Source organism: Ictidomys tridecemlineatus, chromosome 9, assembly GCF_052094955.1.
Source record: "Ictidomys tridecemlineatus isolate mIctTri1 chromosome 9, mIctTri1.hap1, whole genome shotgun sequence".
Lineage (NCBI taxonomy): Eukaryota > Metazoa > Chordata > Mammalia > Rodentia > Sciuridae > Ictidomys > Ictidomys tridecemlineatus.
In genome coordinates this window covers 1,113,338-1,134,374 of record NC_135485.1, presented here as the reverse complement: position 1 = coordinate 1,134,374, position 21,037 = coordinate 1,113,338, and the positions used below count along the sequence as shown (strand labels likewise).

Genomic DNA, 21,037 nt, shown 5'->3' with positions numbered 1-21,037 from the left:
TTCACTGGGCAGAGGTGTCCACAGGAAGCTTCATGACTGTCTAGTGCCCTCCTTCTGCGGCCAGCAGTGGTGTGAGTCACCTGAGCAGGCTCCTGGCCTGCCCCAACTCCCCTGGCCAGCCCCCTTTCCCAAGAGCCTATGGGGTTCACCAGGGCACAGGCTGGAGAGGAGCCTCAGGGCAGCAACAGGGTGCAGTGCAGCACCAGGGGGCGCCCCACTCACATTCTGCCTACCCAGGCAAGAATGCTAAGCCCAGCTGGGGGACAGCACTGCCTGTGGCCCAAGCCCACCTGGCACTCCCTCACTGCCCTCCAGGCTGGAACTTCAGCAGTCCTCCTCCAGTTGACCTCTGCTTCCCAGTCCTGGTCAGTCCAAGATGTCCCCATGGACAGTCCAGTGTCCTTGTTCCCAGCCTGGGATCTCTGGACAGGGCTCTGGAGGGTTGAAGGATTGGCTCTCCTTGTGATGTCACTGGCAGGCAGCCTGCTCCCAGACTACAGTGCTTCCCTGAATCAGACCCAAGACCGGGTAGCCTCACCTATCCAGCTCCCTCATCTGGAGGGCCCACTTGGACCAGCAGAAAGCAGAGCCTGAGAGAGTGCACCAGCTGAGCTCCAGTGCATCCAGGGCCACCATCTGGCCTAGACCAGAGAGTGGGGAACGGGCGCAACAGCCCTCTCCTGTCTCCTCAAGGAAGGCTTCCCAGGCTTACTCCCCACTTGTGGGTAGCCCTGTGTACCCCAGTTGTCAAGGCCCACCAAGCAGCAACAAGGGGTCCTGACTTAACAGGCTCCCGGGGGACTCAGAAGCAGCCCAGGTGTTCTCTGGCCAGGGAGCTGCCCAACCAGCTGAGGCCAGAAGCACGGCTTCAGCCAAAGTAGTCACTGCAGGGTCACGGGGTCATGGCACCAGTGGAGCCCTGGTGGTGGTGGGTAGCACCTCCATCTGGGGACCACCCGGGCTACTACTGTTCCCTCAGTGGCTAGTGGGCCCTCCCTCACTTGGGAACAAAGAACAGAACCTGTCCCTGACAGGAAGTAGGACAGAGCTGCCAAGATCTCAGCAGAAGGCAAGAGGCACAGGCAGGGACCAGGACCAGGCCTTTCTCTTTATTGTCTGGAAAGTATATCTGCTGGTTGACAATCACTCCCCAGTATGAGCCACACCTCTGGCCACTGCAGCAGGCCCTGAGCCACCAACGACCAGCAAGAGGCAGCCACCCAAGCTTGGGGCCCATTAACAGTACACAAAATAACAGAACTGAATTCACGGCTTTCTCTCCCCTAAGCTCTGAAAGGTAGCAGTCCAGGCTGTAAAAGTCTAGAAGCATTGCGTAAGAAGTGTTAAGTCTACAGCAGATACATCTTGTAAAAACTCAATAAATTACATATATAGATATATATAAACTGTAGCATCTAATAACATCTGAACCTGCAAGCAGAGCCAGCCCCTGCCCCCCTGGATGTGGTCCCCACCTGGAACATGCAGCAGTTGGAATCTGTATGAAAATACCCAGCTCCTTTGAAGTACAAAAAATAAATCTCCTAGAGAAAGCCCCTATAGAAAGCTAGTTCCCCTGCAAAGGAGGTCAGAGGAAACACGAGCTCAAGGAGGCCCTTTGGCCGACTGCCGTCGAGGCTCAGCCTCCTGTGCAGCTGCACATGCTCCTGCAGCCTAGTAACTTGGCTAAGCCTTGGCTGTTAATAAGTTAAGACTTTACTCTCTGCCATGTGCTGGCTAAATGCTGTGAACATGGGTGGGGAGCAAGGGTTCTGGGGGTTGATAAATAGCTTTACAAATATACAGGGTCCAAGTACAATTTTTAAAACAAAACTGCGGTGCCAGAAAAGCCTGCTGCTGCCCTGTATTGCATCTGCCTCCCGAACAAGCCTCAAGGGGCCTCCCCCATCAGGCAATGCCCCCTGTACCCCGCAGCATTCCTTCCCTCCACACAGATACTCTTACAGGTATGGATGTATACATATCATATACACAGCATCTATTTATATAAATGTACACTCATTTCTGGAATAAAACTTTCGGATAGAAGGCAGAGGCTCCCACCTTCGGATACCCGTAATTTCAGTCTTGGAGGGGCAGGGTGGGAAGTGGGGAGGCCTGGAGGTGGGGAAGCTGCCACTCACCCCCAGGCACAAGGTGCCACTCAGGAGGCTTGCCACAGAGGGCATCCCCGCAGCTCAGCTTTGGGCACTGGAGGGCCTGAGGCCCACTGTGGACACTGGGTCCAGCCTGGCCTGTGGTGCTTCTTATGGGGTGGTGGTGAAGGACCAGGCACTCTTACATTCCATATTTGGTCCCCCAAAACAAGGGTCCCTTGGTCTCCTGGCAGTGGTGAGTCAGGAGATCACTGTATAGCAGCGCAGGCCCCAGGAGACCTCTGCACCCGGGGGCCGCCAGACACACACACACACACACACACACACACACACACACATCTATGTCCATCTGCCCATCCATCCTGGGTTTGGGCCCGGGTCCACTGTACACCAGCAGCAGCACTGTAGGCTGGGATCCACTCTCACATTGATGGGGCTTGGCCTAAGGGCCAAGGGCCCTTCACGTCCGAGGGCCCACATTGCTGGGTGGGGCTGGGGGCAGCAGGTCATGGGTAAACACAGAGTCGTCCCCTGAGGAGCTGGAACTGGGGGTGTCTTGGCCACCTGGCGAGTACTGCTCAAAGGGCACTGACAGGTCCAGGTACTCCTGCCAGGAATGGAACCAGTCAGTGCTGTCTCCTGCATGAGCCCCACCCCAGCTGTGCTCAGGCTATCCCCAAGGACACTCCCAAGGGGAAGCAGAGCAGCCACATGGGGGACAGAAGGGGGCTGGCACTCACATCAGTGGACGTCACGGTGAGGATGCGATCCAGGTCCTCAACCAGTTGTTTGAAGGTAGGCCTCTGGGAGGGCACTGCGTGCCAGCACTCACGCATGATCATGTACCTAGGGACGAGGCTGCTCAGGCCCAGCCCCTCAGCCTGGTCCATCTTGCAAACACAGGGCTACCAGCCCCCCACCCACCACAGGAGCTGCACCCAGGCCCTAGCAGGAACCCCCAGGGGCCCATGGAGTATGCTGTGCTCACAGGTCGTGTGTGCAGTTGGCTGGCCTGTCCATGCGGTGGCCCTCCTTCAGCAGCTTGAAGAGCTCCTCCACGGGTATGCCGGGGTACGGTGAGCCCCCCAGGGTGAAGATCTCCCAGAGCAGGACCCCAAAGGACCAGCTGCAGAAGTGAGACAAGCCAGTCTGCCCTACGATCCCAGGGCCCAGTCCTTCAGCAGCCCCACCCCAGCACCTGCCACGGGGGACTACAGGGCCCAAGGGCTGAGGGGAGGCGGCTGAGCAAAGGAGTGCAGAGCGCACTGCCCAGGGCTGTGTGGGAAGCACCTGAGTCTGCTCTGTCCCTGGCTCCCTGCTCCCCCCTAGGCGCACATACACATCACTCTGGTGGGTGTAGACCCGATCAAACAGGGCCTCAGGGGCCATCCACTTCACAGGCAGCCGGCCCTAGGAGCACAAGAGCAGGTGTTGGTTGCCAGGCACCTCTGGCTCCAGCCCCCGCCCACCCGGGGCGAGGCTCACATTGGTAGTCTTCTTATAGTAGTCGAGATTGTGCACATCACGGGCCAGGCCAAAGTCGGCTATCTTCATCACGTTGTCCTCAGTCACCAGCACGTTGCGGGCAGCCAGGTCCCTGTGGATGCACTGGAGCAGGGGCCAGGGATGAGCAGAGCCTTCTGGCATCTCCTCGCCTCTGCCCCGCTGTGAGATGCCCTGGCCTGGGTCTCCACCCCAGCAGGTCTGTCACCCTCCCCTCAGCCTAGAAGGCCTGTGCCTCCTGCCCACTCACCTTCTGGGATGCCAGATACTCCATGCCCCGCGCCACCTGGTAGGCACATGACACCAGGTCCTTGAAGGTGAGCTGTTCCTCAGGCAGCCTGCAGGTGTGGAAGGAGTAGTCCATGCCCGGCGGCCTCCGCGCCCGAAGGTACTCCCTCAGGTTGCCTTTGGCCGCGTACTCCACCAGCACGTACAGAGGCCCTGCAAGCACAGGCCTCAGAGGGGACACCAGGCCCGGGGAGGGTGCCGCCCGCACTGTCCAGCCAGCCCCCCACCTACCGCCTTGCGTGCAGGCCCCCAGCAGGTTGATGATGTTCTTGTGCCTCCCAATCATCTTCATCATCTCCATCTCCGACACCAGGTCCGACAGGTCCTTGTCAGTGGCATCGTCTGTCCCGGGAGGTGGGGTGTCAAGCAGTGGCGCCCACAGCCCACCCAGGTGCCCCTTGATGTCTCCATTCTCACCTTTCAGCATTTTCACCGCCACTGTAACAGGTCTGGCAGCACGGTCCTTGTCGATGCCAATGGCCTCTGCCATGACCACCTGGCCAAAGCAGCCCTCTCCAAGAGGCTTGCCCAAGGTCAGTCTGGAAGCAGAGAGGCTCTGAGGGTGCACCCTGGCCCAGCACAGCCTTCAAGGCCTGGCTACGCCTCCAGGGAGCCCTCCAGTCTTACCCTGTGCCCTAGCTCCTGAGACTAGGGCCGCACCCTCAAGCTTCTTGCCCTGTGCCAGGCCCTTCACATACACACCCTGAGACCCTGAGAGGTCTGGGTTTTCCACCTGCATCAACAGCTGCCCTGTTTTCAAAAGCCACTGTGCCCAGCCCAGTTCCAGTCTAAAGTCAATCGGGCCTCTACACAGTGATTGTCCCACCACCCACCACAGAACCCCTGCCAGGCCCAGTCATCCCTCACCACCACTGACCGGGCCCGGGACAGCTCCCATTTGGGGTCGGCAGGTAACTCAAGCTCAGAAACATTAGCCAGCGTGGGACCTTCTCCCGAGGACAGCCGGGCAATGCGGACCAGCGGTGTGTTGGAGTTCATGGACGAGTTGGACTCCAAGGACACCTGCTTGGGTCGGTAAAGGCAGGTTGGTGGGGGGCCAGAGGGGGTGGGGGAGGACAGCCCCAGGGACAGCAAGGCCAGGGCAAAGCAGGCTCGGCTCTGGGAGCTGGGGCGGCAGTGGCTCAGAACCTGGTATCTACTTTCTGTTACCTGTCGCTTGAGCGGGAAGCGGGAGACCGTGTGCACAGTGGGGGAGCCCAGCCCCTTCTTGGGAGGGCTGCGCAGGCGGCACAGCGTTACAGCTGCCACCAGCAGAATGAAGAGGAAGAAGCCCACCCCGTAGCTGAGGACGCCTGCATACACGCTGCCAGCCTCGTCCGCCTCCACCAGCTCCTCCTCCGCTGCAAAGACACCCGGCGTTGGGGCCTGGCCCAGCCTCCCCAGAGCCCCAGGGCCAGAGCCACAGCTCCAGTGGGGTAGGCAGGGCTCAGCCCCCAGGGGGACCAGAGCTAGGGACCGAGGCCTCCATGGCCCCACAGGCCCAAATGCTGCAGTCAGAACTTCTGTGGAGTCAAGAGGCCCAGACCCAGGACGGAAGCAGCCCAGCAGAGCAGCAGCACCACTGCACCCAGCACCCGGAAATGCTGAAGCCAGAGCAGGGCAGGGGGACCTGGGGGTGCAGGGGAGGCCCAACGTGGGCCAGGACGGGCCAGGCTGATGTTCCCAGGCCAGGAACCAGGCCGGGCATGAGGCCTGCATGTGGTGGGCAGCCGCAGGCAGGGCCCTGCCCCGCCCTGCAGCTCTGGCTTATCCTGAGCCAGCCCGAGGACAGGTGCGAAGCCATTAGCAGCAGTAGCAGGTACCTGGCAGCACCGCCAGCCACGCAGAGTGATGGGAAAACCCGATAGAATTGCCCGCCAGGCAGGTGTACTCCCCCGCGTCCTCAAAGGTGACATTGCGCAAGGATAGAACCTCTAGCTCCTTGTCGGTGGTGTTAGCGCCCGCTGTCTATAAAGAGAGAACAGAGCGATAGGCGAGCGCCAGCACCGCCCACGGGCACCGCGGCAGAGTCCACACAGCGACGATCCAGCCAGGCTGCAAGGAAAACACTGCCACCACCACTTGGCCACCACCACGGCCGGCCACCGCCACGGCCCAGGGCCCTCCGCCTCGTGCTCTGGCACTGGCATGGAGCCTGAAGCCAGTCCCTCCACCGGCGAGTCCTCTGTCCCAGCTGAGCGTCAGGCAGGCGGGCAGCACGGCACCGCTCAAAGGCAGCATGCAGGGTTAGTGCAGAGAGGAGAGGTGCAGATGGAAGACAGGTGGACAGATAAACAGACGGACAGCAGAAGGCGAGCAGGCAGAGTCAGTGGCCAAAGAGAGGCCAAGAGTGGATGCTCCGTGTGGGGCTCAGCCCCTGACAGGCTCTGAGGACCTTCTGGGGGTGCACATCGGGTACAGGAGGGGTCAGCACAGGCCAGGAGTCTGAAGCCAGCATTCACAGTCGTGGGCCTGGGCTGCCAGCGTTGCCAGGCTGGCCACAAGCGGAGTGCGGCCATAAGGTGGAGGGAGCAGGAAGGGACGTGCAGGGGCGTGCAGGCAGGCACAGGGCCGGGGCGTTGGAGCTGGAGCTCGGCGTGCCAGGCAGGCATGGGACAGAGTTGTTACCTGCTCGGGGCCCATGAACACGCAGCCAAAAGGCCTTCTCGGCCACGCCTATGAAATTGGTGGCTCGACAGAGGTACTCGCCCCCGTCCCTCTCCGACACATTGGCCAGGTGGAGGCGCGCGTCCGCCTCCACATTCTCACTGATCCAGGACTGCGGGGACAAGAGACCTGGCTCAGGCACACCCCAGGAAGCCCAGCTGGACACCAGGCAGGAGGCAGGAGAGCCCCAAGGAAGGCAGGGGATGGGGCTGCGCCATCCCTCGGGCTGCCTAGAGGAGGCGCCAAGACCCGCAGGTGATGGGCTGTGGCTTCACAGGATGCGCCTTCTCCATATCCAAACTTCCACCCAGAGCCCAGACCCCTCAGCCAGCCCCCGCCTAGGCCCAGAGTGTTGGCTGGGCCCAGGGCACCCACGCTCCTGAGGGCACATATGCTCCCACATGCCCACGCCACGGGACAGGGCCCCACAGCCTGTCCCAGCTCTCTGGACTCTGGCTCCCGTCCCGCTCCAAGTGCCGCCCCACCCCCACAGGCCGCTTGTCTCTGAACAGAGGTTTCTCTTTGGGCTTCCAGTGTTGCAACCATCCCCACTCGGGTGGCCCCCACCCCGCAGCCATGGGAACCAAGCTAGGGCAGGGAAAGGCAGCGGGTGGCGAGCAGTGCCACACCATGCAGCTGGCAACAGCCACCTGGGCCAGCTCTGGGAGTGGCTGTCCAGGTGTGAGGTCCTCGAGGGTGCTGGGAGGTTCGGCAGCTGCCTCCTGCCCTGGGCCACCATCACTGTCACCTGAGCTCAAGCCTACCCAGAGGCCTCCTGCTGGCCAGCTCCAAACTGTGGGGCTCCAGGGGGCCGAGGCCAACCCAGAGCAAACAGGGCCACAGGCTCCAGTGTGGCCCTGAGCCCCACCTTCCTCCAGAGGCTCCCACCCTGGCCGAGCCCCCGTGGCAGTGCCCACCTTGAGCACGGTGACGTAGGGCGTGCCGTCAGGGCCCACCTTGCTGCCATTCACCTCCACGTGCTTGAGCCACTGGATGTGGGGCTGTGCGTCACTGTACACCTTGCAGTGGAACTCCACGTCGCTGCCCAGTACGGCTGTCTGGTTGGCTGGCAGCCCCGCCTGCAGGATGGGCCGGTGCGGGGAGCGCTCTGCAGAGGGGTCAGCAGGCTGGTCAGGGGCTTGGCTTCCCTGGCTGGCTGCCACCCAGCCAAGTCCCAGGACCGGCTGGCCTTACCCAGCACGTCCAGAGTGTACGTCTGCCGGATGCTGCCAAACTTGTTCTCCACCACGCACGTGTAGTTGCCGCGGTCAGAGGGCACCACGCTCTCCATGACCAGGCTCCACTGCTGATGACGCAGCTGCAGGTGACATGGGACCGGCTAATGAGCAGCAGCAGCAGCAGGCCCTGTCCTGCCAGGCCCCCAGACCTGCCCTGGGCCCACCTTGATGCCCCCAATGCGATGCTCCCCTCGGAACTCCTTGCCGTTCTTCAGCCAGGAGATGGAAGGAGTGGGGTTGCCAGCAGCTGGGCAGCGGAAGCGAACTGTGTTGGCAGCCGGTACTGCCAGCAGTTTCTTGTCCATCCGCTCTGGCCGAGTCCAGTAAGGGGCCCCTGTGGGTGCAGGTGGATGTGAGGCCACAGTGGAGGCAGGGAGGAGAGCTCCACCTCACTCCTTCCAAAGCTGGCTCCTGCTAAGCCTCTAGTCTGTTTCCCCTCCTGTTTGGGGTGTGCTGGCCTTTCAGGGTCCTCCTTGTGGACTGGACACCCTCAGACTGGGCCATAGATATTCCCCACAAGAGGCTGCTCTTGCTGAGAGGCTCTGGCCTGGGGACATGTCCAGGGAGGCCCCTACCAGGAGGGCACATTGGGATAGGCAGCCACCTGAGGGAGACCCAAGACCCAGCCAGCAGCCCAGCAGGCCCTGAGCCCTGGGACATGGTTTTTAGGAGGAGGAAATGGAGTATGCAGAGCAGGGGAAGCAGCCAGGCCATGTCAGCCCCCAGGCCTCTGCCGGGCCTGGCAAGGATGGCAGCCTGGAGGTTCTGCTCCTCCCTGCCTTGGTGCCCAGGGCCACTGCCACCACCTCCAACCCCCACTGGGTTTTCTCCTTCTCTGGGAGGGGGGTGGGGGCACCGGTGCTGCCTTCTCGTCCATACCCATTAGGAGGCTGGGCCTTGCCCCCCACAAGGGAGGCAGCAGGTCCAGGACCAAGGAGGGAGGTGACTGCTGTTCACAGGACCTCACTGCTGTCTGCCCCAGGGACACACGTTGTACACGCAAAGCTGCACACTGAAACACCCCGGCACAGCCACCTGCTCCTGCTGTAGTATGACAGTCACCCCAGGGGCTCTCAATCCCTGGGCACATTTGTCCCTTAGCCATCTTCCTACTGGGACAGCCCCTCACCCAGAACCAACCCCAAGTCCCCACGGGCCAGACCTGGCCTCGCCTCTCCAGAACGCTGTATCAAGCCTCCCCATGTGAGCATGGGTCTCTCCCACCCCACGGCCACCTGGAGCTCAGAGCCAAGCATCCAGAGCCACCCAGTGGCCCATAGAGGTCATCCCCCAGGCCTAGTGAGGTGTCTCGCCTGCCCGTGGTGGCCAGGGCTGGGCAGAGTGAAGCAGGCCCTGAGTGCCGAGCCCCTGGTCTCACCTGTGTCCTCAGCCACATCCTCCCCGTCTTCATCGTCTCCAGAGGATGGAGCATCTGCAGTACAGGAGGAGTGTGAGTGGGCCACCCCCAGCCAGGTGCCCTACCGGGGCAGGGCTGCTGCAGCCACACTGCCGGGGCTGGCCCTGGCCTCTCACTGCCCTGCCAGCCACGCCCCCCGGCCCCGGCCTGCACACCCCAGGGTTTACCTGTCACACGCACACTGAAGTGGCACAGCACGCGCTGTGTGAGCCGCTGCCGGCAACTGTAGGCCCCAGTGTCTTCACGAGAGGCGTTTAGCACCTGCAGCTGCTGGGGCCCCACCAGGATACGGCCCGAGGACTCCAGTCCCGAGCCATCCTTGACCCAGATCGTGGGACCCACAGGACCACCTCCGGGTGGGTCACAGCTCAGCTCCATGGTGTCCCCACTCCCAAAGACCAGCGGCTCCTGCTGGCCAGGCTCAGGCCCTGGGCCCTCTGTGGGTGAAAAGGCAGCACTGAGGGAAGCCTGGGATCAGACACCCTGCGCCCAGCACCTGCACAGCAACCCAGCATAGCTACAGAGGTCCTAAGTGGGAGGGTCTGTCTCCAGAGCCAGCGTCCTGCCAGATAACACTCAAATCAGAGGCCAGAACCTCCCCTAATCGGCCCAGGGGAATCAACTCTCTCAGTTCTGCCAACCAGTCTCTGTTCCAAGGACTCGACTCTGCGCTGGAGTACAAAGCTGCCTTCCAAAGACAATCCCTAAGCGGCTGGGCATGGCTGTGCTCCAATAAAATTTCTTTAGGACGCTGAAAATTCTAATTTCAAAATATTCCAAAAGGGGCTGGTGTGACTCAGTGACAGAGCGCTTGCCTAGTGTGCATTCACCTTGGGTCTGATCCCAATGCCGAGGGAGAAGAAAGTGCCACTAAGTGTTATTCTTTTGATTTTTCTACCATTTGGAAATGTAAAATCCGTTCTGGGCCCACCATCACAAAAGCAGGGAGGACAAGCAACACTACATCAACCTCTGGCTAAAATAAAGCTCAGAGGAAGGGATGCAGCAATCCCCAAGGAGGCCCTCTCCTCACCCACAGCCCTCACCGCAGCTTCAAGAGCAGTTCAGAGGAGCTGGAGAAGACCCTGCCAAACCCAAAAAACCAAAGGCCAAAGGTTTTGTCTGATAAGCAAGTGCTAATCCATAATGAGGAGCTGGGGGTTGAAGGACTTTGGGTTTTGCAAGGAGGGGGTAGAGATGGGAAGGACTGCCGCAGTCTGGCTGGGCACAAATCACGAGCCACTCAAGCTGGAACAAACTTTATTTCCAAACTCCTCCAACTCCCTTCCAGGGACACCACACACCAACCGGAACTCCCTCCACCGGGCCTTCACCAACCAACCCGAACTCCCCTGGAATCCCCTAGAGAACTCCAAAGAGGCGGACAGCAGGGGTCTGTATACAATTGAATATACAGCTTAACTTAACTATCATCATCTCAATGGCTCGCTGTCACCTCTCAACCACTCCCTCTGGCAAAATGCCAGGTGCCACCCCGACTCCACTGGCTGTGGCCCTCAACAAAGGACAGTGGAATGAGATGGACATTATTACCCTATATACATGTATGATCATACTACTGGTGTGACTCTGCACCAAATTCAACCAGAGGAAGGAGACATTGTGCTCCATTTGTGTACAATGTCAAAATGTATCCGACTGTCATGAATAACTAATTAGAACAAATTTTAAAGTTTAAAACAATAAAAATAAAGCAGTGTATATGGAGAGCCAGGGACCAGCCCCTGCCCCGGTGCGATAAGAAGGAAGGAAATACAGGTCAGTAGGTCCAATGGGTCCTATTCCACACAAGGCGCAAAGCAGTGGCTGCAGCCAGCAAGGCAAGCCCCGCCCCAGGTGGCCAGGCAAGGGAGCTGCAGTGGGACTGGCTAGTGGCGGCCCCTCCGCTCCACAGAGCTCCACACAGCCTCGGGTACCAGGGCAGCCCTCGAGGTACAAGGGAGCCTGGGTAGGCCCAGGAGAGTGGCTGATATTGGGCTCTTGCCTGCATGGGGCCTGGAGCCCGCTTCACAGATGCCACAGACAGGGAGGGGAAGCAGTCTAGCCATCAGGTGAGTGCTCAGAGCTGAAGTCTAGGGCAGGTGAGGAGCCCGGGCCCTGCCCTGAGGGCTGACAGCCTGGGGTGGGAACGCAGCACCAGGCAGGTATGCAAAGGTGGCTTCTGGACACCTGCCCAGGGACTGCCTAGCTGCTGATGGGACCCCAGGCCTGAGACCAGGGACACACCATCAGCAGGGCTGACCATCACCCCCAGGCCTCCCTGCCAGGGCATACAACGTCTGCATGGGGGTAGCTGGGCTTGGGGCCCAGGATGGGCGGGTGGTCCTGCTAGGCAGACCTTTTCTAGCCAGCTGGACGCTGCACCATTACTTGTCATTCTGCTGACGCGTGGCCTAGATTCGAGGCCCAGCTGCCCACTCTGGCCACACCAGTCCCTGGTTCCCCGGAAAGGCATGACTCTGCCTGTCCTACACACCCAGGGCCATGGGATCCAGCCAAAAGGACCCGCTCAGCCCCTGAAATACCTATGGGAGCCTGCATCCCACAGGGAACCACAATTTAAGGCTAGCCCTGGTGGGCCCGCAATCAGGTGGGCTCTTGGCCTGACCTCCAGCCCTCCATCCCTGCTGGTATGTCCTGTGGGGACCACCCAGTGCTGGAGCTGCTGAGGCCCCCCAGAAGGCCAAGGACAGGCCGGTAGTAGCCTCAGCTTCAGGCCTTGGCCAAAGGCAATAGCCAGTTGGTTCCGGTTTGGTCTGGGCAAGGATAGCAGGTCAAGCCATCCCCACAAGTATTTGCTTCAACCTGGTCCAGTGAGAGGAACTGGGAGGAGACCGGGAAGAGCCCCAGGCTGGTCATGCAGATGGCTGCTGGTGTAGGATGGGAAGGGAAGGGGCCCTGCACTCAGCCATCGCTGACCCTTGACCTGCCCATCCACCCTGCTGCCGGGTGCCAGGAGAGGCCAGAGACAACAGAGCGACCTCAGGCAACAGAGTGACCTCAGGCAACAGAGTCTCCACCTCCTTTGATCACATTCCAGGGCCCATAGGGCCTGGGGCTGACCTGCAGGGACTGGGTTAGGAGAGTCTGGCAGGGAGATGCCAAGGGAAAGACAATGTGACTGGCCTGAGTGGACACTATCTCCCCCTGGGGAGGCAGCAGCAGAGCCCCCAAATGCCCCAGCCTGGCCCCCATGCTCACCAGGAGGCAGGAAGGTTCTTTCCTCATCAACAAGGAACCACCTGCACCCACACTAGCCCCTGGTGCTCCTGCTGTGCCTGTGGGGATGATGTCTGCCACGTAGGCCTCACAGCACCTAGTGTCCCCATGTCCCAGGGAGCTGAACCCAGCCAGAGCACCTCAGACCAAAGAGAGCTCACTGTCAGAGCTGGAGGAGCATGTGTTCTGGGGACAGGGTTTGCTGGGCCTGGGGTCTCCCTGTCTCTGAGCCTCAGTTCCCACCACTGTAACCCAATTCAAAAATACTACCCTGTAGGCCTGGGGACCCAGGAAGGCCACCTCACCTGCTTACATGCTGGAGCTGGTGAAGAGGGGTGGGGGTGAGGGGCATTTCTGCCTGGGTGTCTTGCCCCAGGCTACAGCCAAGCCAGCCTGCTGAGGAGGGTCATGGCTCCTGCCCAAGAAACCATTCTAGTGCTGAGTCGCCACAGCTGAGGCCCAATGCACCCTGCAGAACTAGCATCAAATTCACACTTGATTCTAAAGCCAGCCACCCCAAGCTCAGGGGGGGCTAAGCATTCTGGCTTGGCCCAGGACACTGTCTGAAGCCCAGATATGGGAGACAGTGCCAGGTATGGGGTTAAGGTAGCCTAAAAGAAGGGCAGTGCCCCAAGGGATCCTGAAGACAAAGCAAAGGTCTGGCTTTCCACTTCCCCTCCCATCCCACCCGGAGACATTCCGCAAAGTTTTGTAACAAAGTCAGGGGAGAAAAAAAGGGATCTGGAGACCGGGTGGGCTAATGAGGGCTTATGGGGATTATCCAGGCTAATCCTCAAAACAATCCTGCCATTATCGGTCCTCGGTTGGTCCTCAGTTCTCTCCGACAGGTGAGAAGCCTGAGGTTCCAGGAGGGTACCCCGAACCTGGCCCCACAGCTGGCAGCCTGAAGGTCTAGGCATACACCCCCTCAAACAAAAGGGGGCTGGCTCACAGCTTCTCCTAAATGACTAAGGCCTGAGGGACCCCTGCTCTTCCCTGAGCCTAAGCAGGTCCCCTAACCCTTGGGCAGACCCTAGGCCACCTTGCCCAAAGACTTCAAGCCCTTTGGTTCCCTTCTCGACTCAACTATAAAAGAAGCACCCACATTCGGTTCCAGTCCTAAGTGAGACCTGAAGACAAGGAGGGGGTGTGGGTGACAAGGGGGTTCCTAGTCACAATACAAGGGCTGGAAGGGCAGAGGATTAGCCAGGGTTAATGAACCACCCAGAGGCCTGCAGGGCTCAAAGTCCAGCCGGGCCCAGGAGCAGTGGGGGAGGCTGGAGCCAGGACCTAGTTTCTGGGGAAAGACCTACACTCCCTCGAGGTGGCTCCTAGCTGGGGTAGGGTTAACCTCCCGACCTCCTACGGGAGAACATGGTCCAGCAAGGATGGAGGTTGCCCTTGCTGGGCCTGAGGTGGCCAGAGCAGTCCAGTGGCTAAAGCTCTCCCCACTGCCCTAGACCCCACCCGGCTCCACCTTTATAATTTATGTTCCCGGAGAAAGCACCAGCCGGGACCTCTGTAAATTTCACGAGGTCTTTGTATTTTTACTGCTGGCCCATCTTGTTAAGGAACCGGATTAAGTTTATTGACCTATCAACTCCCTACCTGTTCCACCAGCTCTAGTGAGGGGGCGGGGGTACCGCCGCGCGCGGGCGCCAGGAGCAGTGAGCCTGTGCGCACCCTGCCGGCGCGCAAGGAGCCATGCGGGGAGGCCACCGTGCGTCCGAGCCGCGGGGTCCAGCAGCGGGCCGGGCGCCCCTCACCGCTCCTCTCTTGGCTCGGGGAGTAGGGAGTAATATCTTTATCTGAATGCGCATGCTAATGCGGCCCCCCACCGCCGTTCTTTCGGCGCCCTGGAAGCTGGGCCGTCGGAGCAGGCGCTAAAAGCGCGCGCTGACCTCCGGACGGCCTCTGTCACGCCGCTGAATGACACGCACATTCAAGCGCAGGGCCCACTTTCATTCATAAAAAAATGACATTGTTCCGGGAGGCTGCAGCCGCCGCCGGAGAAAGGGGCGCGGGGGCGCGGGGAGGGGCGCGCCACCATCTGCCTCGTCCCGCCGCGCCCGCCGCGCAGCTCGCACCTCCCCGCGAGGCCGCCGCCATCAATGCGCGGTCTGTGGCCGCCCGGGTACAAAGGAGCGGCTGTTCGGGCCTCGGCCCGGGTGGGGCAAGGCTCACGGGGCGAAGGCCTCCCTCCGAGCGGTTGCCAGCCAGACCAACCCTCCACCCAGCAGTCCGCGGCACCGCCATGCTCCCCTGCGCGCGCCGCGCCTCAGGTTCGAAAGCGCGTGCTGGGCGGGCCTGGCGCACCCTGTCCTCCTGTTGCTCTGCAGGCTCTCTTTGCTGACCCTCGACGTCCTGCTGGACCTTGACCGCCAGCCCGGTCTGCGACCCCATAACCCTGACATCTGCGCCCTCACCTCCCACAGCCCTCCCTGCCTGTTGTTGGGTGAGCACCCAGGGGCAGACCCTTTGGACCCCCGGGCAAGAGAGCAGGGAGGGGGCGGTGGTGGCCCGGAGGCTGTCACCTCATCACTGCGGGCTACTGAAGGGCAGAGGCCGAGCTTCGGCTTACACACTCCTACCCACCTCCAAAGTCCAACCTCTTGCTTTAGCTGACGCTGGCCAAGCACTGAGGCCCCCGGGGGGGGGCACCAACAATAGGAAGTTTCCACTGCGGAGCACCCGAGGGGCAACAGTGGAAACTCGGTGGTACCTCCACCGCGCCCTCTCGACCGCGCCACGGCTGGGGAGTCGCGGGGGACGGGAGTCTGGCGCCTCGCACTTGGGTGGTGGCCCTGCGGCTCCAGTAACCCCATAAACCGCCGCGTCGGCTCTGGTTGCGATCTCGGGAGAAAGGGACACCAGAACCCGACACTAGTCCTGCAGTGACACTCCACCGGGACTTTCTCACCACTCAAGCCCTGTCCGGGTCCCCGACGCCTCTACCTGCCACTGCCCGGCCCCTCTAGGTGCACGTTGCAGCTTCCTTACCTGCTGCTCTCGGCAAGACGCGCTGCTCTGTGCCCGGGGGCTCCGAGGCGACGCCCGCCACAACCGCTGCGGCCACGCACAGTGCGAGGGCGCAGGCCGGGGCGCCCATGGCGGGAGCGGAGGCTGCAGCGTCCTCAGGAGGCGCGCGCGAACATGCTGTCCCCCACGGCCCGGCTCGGGCTCCCGCAGGAGGTGGGCGCCGCTCCGGAGTCTGCGGGAGGAAAACAGCTCGTTACCCGGGCCGGGGCCAGCGCCCCGACCCCGCCGCCCCTCGGCCGCCCCTCCCGCCGCCGCCGCCGCCGCCGCCCAAGGCTCACGGGCCGCCTGGCGCCGGCCGCCTCCTCCCCGCCGCGGTCCCTCCCTCCTCCTCCTTCTCTCCCTGGCTGCCGCAGAGCCCTCCCAGGGCGGCGGCGGCGGCAAACTTTCCAGAGCGGGAAGCCCGCTCCCGGCCGGGCCCCGTCGTAGGGACCGCTCCAGATCCGAGCCCGCCGCTCGCCCGGGGCCCTCCGAGCGCCCGCCGGGCCTCTCCAAGAGCCCGCCTGGTCCCCCGCTCCAATCTGGCGTCACAGGAACCCAACTCACTGAGTGTGGCTCCCACTTCGGATTGTAGCCCGCGGGCAGCGCTCGCAGGGTCCCTCGGGCCGTCGACCCGCCCGTGCGCCCGTGCGCCCGTGCGCCGGAGCGGGACCGAGCGGCGCCAGCTGCCCGCGCCGCCGCCGCCACAGTGCACTGAGCTGGGGAGGCCCGGCGCGCGGCAGCCAGTGGGGGACGGCCCGCGCCCGCCACGCCCCTGGACACGCCCCCAGACACGCCCGCGCGGCTCGCTGGGGCGCAGGGACACGCCCCTCCTCGGGGGCGGTCCGGGGGCGGGTCCGGGCGGGGACGCCAGGCGGTCCTGGAGGGCGTGGGAGCAGGGGCGGGGCCCGGAGGGCGATCCTGTCACGGGGGCGCAGCGAGTCCCAGCACAGGCCTGTATTCGCACGGCGCAGCCCCGGCGCGCTGGGACTGTTCTCACCCGCTCACAGGGGAGGTCTCAGTGGGGAACAGGGAGTGCGGGCAGCTTCACTGAGAAGTGGCCGCTGAACTGAACCCCGCCGAGTGAGCAGGAATTCCTCAGGTGAAGGAAGCAGGACCGCATTCCAGGCAGAGGCAAATGTATGTGCCGAGGCCTGGCGGTGAGGACGAAGATGCAGGGAACATGCTCTGCATCCCAGACGCAAGTCCCTATGGCACAAGCGCAGCTCACTGCGGTGTCACAACCTCCCTTCCAGGGAGAAAACAGGTTTGGAGGCTGTGTGTCTGTCAGGCCTCCAAATAGAAAGCTGAGGCTGGGAACCACCAGGTGTGGGGAGCCCACCCTAGGGCTCTGAGAAAGGACCATGTGGGGAGCTGGTGGGAGAGTACGAACTGGCCAAAAGTGTGGGACACGCTCCAGCTGGTGAAGGTCCAAGCTGCTGATATCAGTGCCTAGGAGCACCAGCCTGGCCTCCCCATCAGGCCAGGAAGCGGTTGGTACTGCTCTGCAGATGCTCTGGGTCCTCTTGCCCCATATGCCTAGCTTCTGTGACCACCCTCACAAGCATCTCTCCCATGTTCAGGCAGGGCCTCAGAGGACGGAGCTAATGGGAACCGCCAGGGCAGAGGTGGGCTCCCCCATCAGGCTTTGGGGTCTGTTTGCTCATTAGGAACATGGGCATGGCAGCTCCTCATCCCCAGTTGCTCATCCCTGCCCAGCATGCAGTGCTCACCCTGAGCTCCAGGCACAGCCTGGGCTGACCTCAGGGAGCCCTGTGCCCTATACTCACCTCACAGTTGGGCACCTCGGCCTGTGCCACCCTTGTCACTTGGTCTGGCCTAGCATATATCCCTCCAGACTGGCTGAACCCCCAAAGGACTGTCAGCCTCACTCCAGTGCACTCCCTGGGCAGCTGCCACCCGGTCCCCTCCCAGGACGCCATCCCCAGGCGGCAGCAGATGTCCTGCCCTCGTCCATTAACTGGCCAATGAGTCTGCTCCTGGGTCTCCTTGACCCCCTTCCTCTGGGTGTTGGGGTAGTATTGACCCTCCTGGTTCCTTTGTGGGAAGAAGATGGCAGGAGAGACAGGGAGGTACCTGCTACTGGAGGGGCACCTGAGGCTGGCCTCCCATGAGAGGCTCCTGCGTGTAGGAGGGCTCTGAGGAGCTCCAGGCCTGTCTCCCTGGATCCGTGGTGCCCTGTTCCCTGGTCACCCGAACCTGCTCAGTGTGTACCATCCTGGCACAGTTTCATCTTGTTTCTAGGATTGTCTCCTGGGTGTAATGCTCCGGCCCGGCCCCACTCCTCCCATGTGTGCACCCTAACCTGGCCCCGCCGGCCCCTCTCCCAGCTCTTCATGGGCCCTCTCTGTGTCTCTGTGTCCTCCTCTGCCTTCTGTAAGGACACCTGTGGGTATAGGGCCATCTCATCTCAAGCTCCTAGCCGGCTTGGCTTGTTAGGGCCCCTTTCCCCGTGAGCGCTCAGGCCCTGGGGCCCAGGCGTTTGAGCCTCTGTCCTGCCCACTGCACACCCAGGAGACCCACTTCTTTTGGCATCACCCCTTCAGTGGGGGCTCTCAAACACTGTGGGCACTGTCTGGGGGCCATGGGGCAGAGAGCAGCCACGTTGCCTCCAGAGGGGCCTGTGCTGTCAGGAGCAAGGCACGCTCCAGGGCAGCCTCCCAGAAGGCCAGTCCAGCACTGTCAGAACAACTTTGATGTTCAGCGCCATCACTTTAAGTGGTCAGCTTCAGCAAAGAGCACAGGGGTTGGGGGTCACCTCCTGGACACTGAGACAAGGCAGGTGCCACCCTCGGGGTGGCACATCATTGCCTGGATGGTGTGCTGCCGCCCCTCTACCAGCCCTGACTCCCTCCCCCCCCCCACCCCGGTCAGCACTACCCAACTGCGTCCTGCATCCCAGGGTGGCCCTCCCTGGAGAGCTTCTGATTAAAGGGGCCTGTCAGTGGTGCAGGAGTCCAGGGTGGCAGGCCCCATATCAGGGAGCCTCCAGATTGCCAGCATCCCCGGTCCAGTGCCCCTTCCCAAGGCCCACTCCTGCAGGATCCACAGTGAAGAGCAGCCAGGTGGGAGGTGGAGGCCAGGCCCAGGCAGAGGTTGATGGGTGCCGACTCAGAGCTGGGTGCCCTGGCTTGCTGGGGCCTGTGTTGGTGAGCGGTCAAGAGGGCTGCCCCAGAGGAACACCAGGTGAAGTGCCCAGGCTGCAGGCCACCAGCAGGCCACAGAGGCCAACTTCGCATCTGCCTTCCTGGGCTGTCCCTGCCAGACCTAGGCCGATGGGGTGTCACGGGGTGCCACTGGCAGAGGGGATGCTCTGGAGAGGACCTGGATCTGCCAACTGCCCACTGCCCACAGGGCCAGCCTGGACTCCAGGACAGGGGACTTTCAGGGAGCACCCTGCCCAGCCAGCCCTCTGGTGGGAGCTTCTTCCACCCTGCCATGAGACTCCTCCCCAGGAGGGGTCTAGGCACAAGGGTAGGCATCATGGGAGGAGGAATAGGGCCCCTCAGTAGTCCCGTAAACTGGGCAGGGCTGACCCCTTCTCCAAAGAGGAGAGAGCACGCTTGAGTGGGGTGTTATGGGCAGATGAGATCATGGGTGATTTCTGCCTTTTTAATTTATTCTGAGAGAATGAGGGTAAAGATAAAAAAGCACATTTGATTTGCTTGTTATAACAGAAATGGAATTTTAAAGAACATGGAAAAAGAGAAAACATTCCAAAATCCCTCAGCCAACACTAGCTACTATGCAAGATTTTTAAATTTTAGCTCTGAGCTTCCTGGTAGGCTGAGCAAAAAGGGCAACAACATGAACTATGTGCTGTTGGGAGCTGGGACTTACCGTGATGGTCTCAGACCAGACTTTCTGGTCTTTTTGCCCCTTCATTCACTCACATCTCTAGACCTCAAGTCCTGACTTTTGATTTGGAAAATGTGGTTGCTCTCAGATGAGCAAAGATGGGAGACCAGAGCTGTCTGCAGGCAGAGGAGAGAGGTGTGGTAGGAGCTGAGAGCTCAGACTGTCCTGGTGTGCACCCATCTGAAGCGGGGGGCTCCCACGCCCCATCCAAAGCCTGGCATAGTCAGGCTGCTTAGCCAAGGTAGAAGGGCAGGAGGCAGCCACAGGGGAGGGCAGCGGAGTCCAGCAGGGAGGGGCTCAGGCCCCGACAGACAGCTGGAGGGCCAGGCCAGTAGCCGCTGAGCAGCTCAGAAATCTATTTTCCTAAGCACTTGGCATTTGCCTGAAACCTCAAGTGTATTTTCCCTAAGTTTTATTTTTTCTTTGACCCCAAACTCTGGTAAATCCAAGGGAAATTTAATTATGGTGTTTTGGGTCCATTTACACTTAAACCCGCTCAGCATTTTTCCAGGGCCCTTCTGGAGTTCAGCACGCCTTGGGAGCCTGCTAAATGAACGTTTTCATTATTATTATTTTTTGAAAAGGCCTCCCTCCCCTCCCCACCCCCTTCCTACCAAAAATAAACAAGCCCAACTCCAAGCTCCAGCTGAGTCAGGCGTCCAGGCCACCCGACCCACGCCTCCGCAGCCCCACCGTCTCCACCGCAGAATGCCCACTCCTCCTGGTCCTGCCGGCTCTTCTGGGCACCCCCGGGCAGCACGGCCAGTGCCCTGTTCAGAGCCTCACCCCACACCCTTGACCCTGCCATCCCTGCACCCAGCCACCACACACAAGTCCCAGCACAATGTCCAACCAGAGCCCGAGAGTCCAGTTTGGCCAGCTGGGCCTGGGGACAGTGGGGGTCTCAACCTCAGCCACTGTGGCCCTCCACAGGACGATGTGGGTTAGGCAACCCCTGTCCTGCATGGCAGGGAGGACGGTGAGGTCAGCACAGACAGAGGCCCTTTCATCAGCGCTGTTTAGGGAAGTGGGGAAACTGAGGCACAGATCACCCTGTGGCCTGGCCTGCCGAGGGGCCCAGTGGCCACAGGACTGCCTTGCTCTTTGGAGGTTTCAGCTGGGCTTGGAGAGGGTGGAGTGTTCTCTGCAGCATTCAGGGAGCCGGGGACATTTGGGGCCTCCAGCCCCAGGCCCCGCACCTGGCTGCCCACGGAGGTCCTCCACCAGGACCAGCGTCTGCAGGCTGGCACACAGGGCCACCCAGAGCTGATTGGAGAAGGCACCATTTGCAGAGAACTCTCCGAGGCTGGGCAATGGCCTTCTGCAGAGGCCCCCAAGTCTGGGCCTCAAGAGCCACGCCCCTGCCCCCAACTCTGCTGCGGTGGCCAGCGGAGCCCAGCAAGTTGCGCAACCTGCCCAGCAGTCAGCCCGGTCCCTGCAGCCTCGTCCCGCCCCTGCTGACCCTGTGTCTCCGGGCTGCAGCAGCAGTATGGGCCTGGGCCTGGGGTTCACCGCCAGACCCCCACCACCTGCCAGTGCCGGGGCTCAGGGCCTGTCTCGGTATGGGGGGCCTTGTTGGAAGCTGCTGGAAGGGGACTCACACAGTGCTCAGAGGGGACACCAAGGAGTGGGCCCTGGGCTCCCTGAGAAGGAGCTTTGGAGACTTCAGTCAG

At 61.5% G+C, this 21,037-nt stretch overlaps 1 protein-coding gene across 10 annotated transcripts; it reads right to left on the bottom strand.

Annotated features, from left to right (window-relative positions):
- Window positions 1-1,089: 1,089 nt before the first annotated feature.
- Window positions 1,090-16,212, bottom strand: Fgfr3 (fibroblast growth factor receptor 3). 10 transcript variants are annotated; one of them, XM_078020861.1, is made up of 19 exons: window positions 16,053-16,212; window positions 15,471-15,681; window positions 9,398-9,667; window positions 9,192-9,245; window positions 8,693-8,857; window positions 7,978-8,147; window positions 7,770-7,893; window positions 7,493-7,683; window positions 6,537-6,687; window positions 5,079-5,269; window positions 4,786-4,934; window positions 4,326-4,447; window positions 4,140-4,250; window positions 3,871-4,061; window positions 3,603-3,725; window positions 3,457-3,527; window positions 3,106-3,243; window positions 2,858-2,963; window positions 1,090-2,724 (listed from the first exon to the last, which is right to left on the bottom strand). In XM_078020861.1, the coding sequence occupies exons 2-19, from the start codon at window positions 15,577-15,579 to the stop codon at window positions 2,578-2,580; spliced, it is 2,583 nt and encodes an 860-aa protein (XP_077876987.1). In that variant the 5' UTR covers window positions 15,580-15,681; window positions 16,053-16,212; the 3' UTR covers window positions 1,090-2,577. The 10 variants fall into 10 exon arrangements, with proteins under 10 accessions (XP_077876987.1, XP_077876988.1, XP_077876989.1 ...); XM_078020862.1 differs by having other exon boundaries at window positions 4,786-4,931; XM_078020863.1 differs by lacking the exon at window positions 6,537-6,687 and adding an exon at window positions 5,732-5,876.
- Between the last annotated feature and the right edge of the window lie 4,825 nt (window positions 16,213-21,037).